General features: G+C 41.3%; 1 protein-coding gene across 1 annotated transcript in view; it reads right to left on the reverse strand.

The window, feature by feature from the left end:
• Window positions 1–223: 223 nt before the first annotated feature.
• The window catches only part of LOC135101681 (uncharacterized), a 6009-nt gene continuing 1934 nt past the window's right edge, over window positions 224–4298 (reverse strand). The window contains exons 4-7 of the mRNA XM_064006006.1: window positions 1946–2103; window positions 1010–1122; window positions 421–832; window positions 224–256 (exon numbers count right to left, since the gene is read on the reverse strand). Of these exons, the coding sequence (XP_063862076.1) occupies window positions 224–256; window positions 421–832; window positions 1010–1122; window positions 1946–2103 (716 nt within the window). The remainder of the gene's footprint in view (window positions 257–420; window positions 833–1009; window positions 1123–1945; window positions 2104–4298) is intronic.

A 4298-nucleotide genomic window follows, 5' to 3' on the forward strand; every position in this document is an offset into this window, starting at 1 on the left:
GAAGGGTGTGTGTGTTATTAGGTGCTTGTAGTTTTGTGTGGAGGAAGAGAGTTGTCTTTAGAGGGCAGGCTGTGACTACCCCCTTGTGTTGTGAGACACAAAGGGAAACGTTCAGTGAGGTCACAGCTGGGTTTAATGATAAGTTCACAGCACCCCCTGAACAGTGTTTTAGACCTCACTGGGAGTAATTATCGTTTCGGCAGGTGTCTACTGCCTCCTCCTCTTACATGTTCCCAAAGGTTGAGCAGATGAAAAGCTTGTGAGGAGAGTCACACAACGATTGTCTACCCATTTCATTGCACGTAACTCTACTCCATCGTAAGTTGTGCTTACCTCTACATGAGACCCCCTTTGCTTTTTCAACATTTCCTTATCTGTAGGCAGAACATTTCCTATCCCTTTCAGTCTGTTTTGTCTCACAGTACCCAGAGAGTAGATCTGCTTCGTTGCTAAATGAGCCATTAGTTTAGGAGATGTGAACCAATTGTCATGGTATAACAAATGGTTTGCATTTACTGGGATTGTGCGCGCCAACTGCAGAACTATATTGGATGATGGACCCAGATCCGGTTCACCTTGGACTGGCTTTAGGGGCCCATCATAAACATGCAAGTCATTCAAGATCCCAGAGGTATCACACAAAGCAAATACCTTGAAACCCCATTTGTGTGGTTTGGATGGGATGTACTGCTTTAGGTAAGAATTTCCTTTCAAGGGAACAATCATTTCATCAATGCAGCACATTTGTTGCATTGGGATGCTGCGAAATTTTGATTGCAAATGGTCAAGTACTGGGCGAACCTTGAAAAGCCTGTCAGCATTGGGACCAGTCCTGTCAGGTGCCTGAGTGTTGTCATTGAAATGTAGAGAGCTTTTTATTTCTTCCCATCGCCTTCTACTGAAAACTTTGGATACGGAATCGAATTCCAGCACCCCACTCCAATAAAGCCTAGTGTTAGATATTTTGAACAAGGACATAAGAAAGACAGTCCCTAGAAATTGTTCCAACTCATCTTTATCCAGCTTCAGAGGCTTGTTTACATTTTGTTGTGTTGCATACAAATTGCTTTGTGTCACAATCAACTTTAAACCTGCCTCCATAGAACTGTGACGTGTCCATATCTGAGGAAACAGAATGACCCACTGGTACATTTTTGAACCATTTAAAAACACCTTTTTACATTACAGTAATATAATCCAAAGTCAGGCCAACATTATAAACACATTCTACTGAATATATGGGATATATCATAATTTTTGTAGTGACCTGGCTTACCTATGAGTCGTCCAAAAAAATCGTTGAAAACGGAGGATCAGTCACTACGTCCTCCCCCTCTGGTGGTCACGAGTCAACTGCTGTTACACAGAAACGAGAGCTTTTTTTCCACATATCGTGTGAGTGATGTTTTCTGATGTGGTGCAAAAATGTACCGCCGGACGGACACGCCTCTACGAGGGAATTTCATCCAAGGAAAAGCACGCTTTTGAAGTGGTTCATAATTGTTCCAATGGTCCTTATAGGGTTAAGCGGTTGGGTTGGGTTAGGTTAGATTAACACGTTTACCGCCGTATGTACCACCGATGGTACATTTCGTACCTTCAGTAACCGCCACATGTACCACCGGTGGTACATTAATGAGTTTTTTTTTCCTTCCTTTTCAATCAGTATTTCTAACAATACAATAATTAATAATTAATCCCTGTCAATTATGCAATCAACACTGTGAATTTGATGGTCTGAATTCAGGGTGAGTAGTTTTTCCTTTAACTTTGCTGTCACGCCAGCCTTTCTACCAACCATTTGAGATGCTCCATCTGTTGTCAGACTCACAGTTTTCTTCCAGTCAACACCTATCCTATCAAGTGCACCAGTCAAACTCACAAATATATCATCCCCTGTTGTTGTTCCTTTCATTGGTACTAATTCCACAAATTCTTCACTTACCTGCATATTTTCATCAACACCACGTATGAACACTGCTGCTAGTTGAGCTATGTCAGTAATGTCTGTACTTTCATCGATTGCTACAGAAAATGCTACAAATTTAGCAACTTTTTCTTTGAGCTGACTATTAAGATTTTCTGACAGTTCATTTACTCTTTCTGCAACTGTATTTCTTGAAAGGCTTATGTTTGCAAATGATCTACGTTTTTCGGGGCAAATATCTTCTGCGGCCGTCGTCGTGCATTTCTTTATAAAGTCCCCTTCTGAAAATGGTTTCGATGACGCAGCTATTTCCCGTGCAATCCTATAACTTGCCCGTACTGCAGTGTCGCTGGCTTCGTGAACACGCTGATACACTGACTGCTGCCTTTTGAGAGACTGTTCTAGCGTCTTTACTTTTTCTTCGCAAAGTTTTCCACTATACACATCATACTTTGAAGCATGAGTGCTTGTGTAATGTCGCCGAATGTTATATTCTTTTGACACCGCTATAATTTGGTTGCAAATCAAACAAGTTGGTTTTCCATTCACTTCAGCAAAAAATAAAGATATTTTCCACTTTTCCTGCATCACACGATGTTCTTCAGTAACTGTTCGCTTCTTGGAAATCATGATGAGATGATGTGCAGTAAGAGTCGCGCCAAAATCTGACGCTGTGACGCTCTCGAAGGACAAAGCAGGACTCGAGTCGGAGGCCGATTCTCGGTGAGACGGAGGAATGACGAGTTATGGTCACGTCTAACACGTGTATATTACGGAGCAGGGCCCGTACGACTACGTGTATTCTCGTCACCTGTAGTCACTGGCTTTGGAACGCAGTCCACGAGACGAAATGGTCACATGATTTACGTAAAAATATATGAGAATAATTCGTTCACTACAAAACACGATAGAAAACTTGAAGCAGATGGTAAAGTTCCTGCTGGTGACATTGTGTTTGCAATCACTTACTTTAATTAAGAAAAATACTTTTAACAATAACACACACACACACACACACACACACAGAGAGAGAGAGAGAGAGAGAGAGAGAGAGAGAGAGAGAGAATGTTGGCGGGTGGCGGCGAGCCGGACACACACACACACGCACACACTTGACGAGGTTGGGAGTTACTATACCACAGAGGAACGTCACCGCCCAAAAAATATAATAGTATCTTTATATCTTTATATAATGACTTTAAAATGCAAAGGGCTGGCTGGCTTAATCATTCCTGTAAAAAGACCAACTGTAAGACTGAAATATGAGACGTGCCGCGGGCCGCACGTAGTAGTGTGGCGGGCCGCATGCGGTCATTTCGGATATCAATTAGTTCCTCTTCTTCGTGAGTGCTAAGTTGAGGCTTGTGTAAGGGATCGAGCACCAATGGATTTCTCAGCCAATCATAACTTTCAGTAGATATATTTGAAAAGTATTTTTCAATGCTCCTTTCTAGACTTGTAAGGTGGTCTGTAATGAGTGGAACAATGTCTGTGTTGTTTGCTGCAGCAGTCTTTTGAAACATGTCAATATTACCTTCACTTGACCTGTCTTTCCAAACCTTGATTTTTTCTTTCATTGACTGCATTTTATCAGTGCATGTTAACATATTTTCATTTCTCCCTTGCATACTTAAATTCACCTTGTTCAAATGCTCAAATATATCTGCCAAATAACATAATTTTGCATTCCAAATTTCGTCGGCCAGTAATTCGCAGAATTCTGTTTTCTCTTCCAGAGCAAAGAAAAGAAGAATTTCCTCTCTTAGTTCATGCACACGGGATAACGCTCTGCCTCTTGACAATGACCGAACTTCCGTGTGGAGGAGAAGACCTTCGTGGGCAGATCCCATTTCTTCGCAAAGACTGGAAAATAATCTTGACTGCTTTGGTCTACTTTGAATAAAGTTCACCATTTTCACGACATTATCAAGAACAAATTTTAAATCTTGTCCAAGTGGTTTAGCAACAAGAGCTTCACGGTGCAAGAAACAATGTGTGGTAATCAGAAATGGATTTTCCTTCTTCACTAAAGACACAAAACCCTTTACTGACCCCACCATTGATGGACAACCATCTGTGCAAATTCCTACACATAATTTCCATTTAAGTCCATTTCTACCAAATATTCTGTCACTGTAGAAAATATTTCCTGTCCTGTTGTTTGACTTAGTTCTTTGCAGCACAAGAATTGCTCGGTTATTTTCTTATCATCGATGAAACGCATCAACACAAGTAACTGAGGTTTCCCTCCAATATCTGTTGATTCGTCCGCTTGTAAGGCAAACGTTTTATCTTTCACCAGTTCGCACACACTTTTCTCAATGTCAGATGACATATCCTTGATTCGTCTGCCAATCGTATCGTTTGAGAG

This window comes from Scylla paramamosain, chromosome 6 (genome assembly GCF_035594125.1).
Source record: "Scylla paramamosain isolate STU-SP2022 chromosome 6, ASM3559412v1, whole genome shotgun sequence".
Taxonomy (NCBI): Eukaryota; Metazoa; Arthropoda; class Malacostraca; order Decapoda; family Portunidae; genus Scylla; species Scylla paramamosain.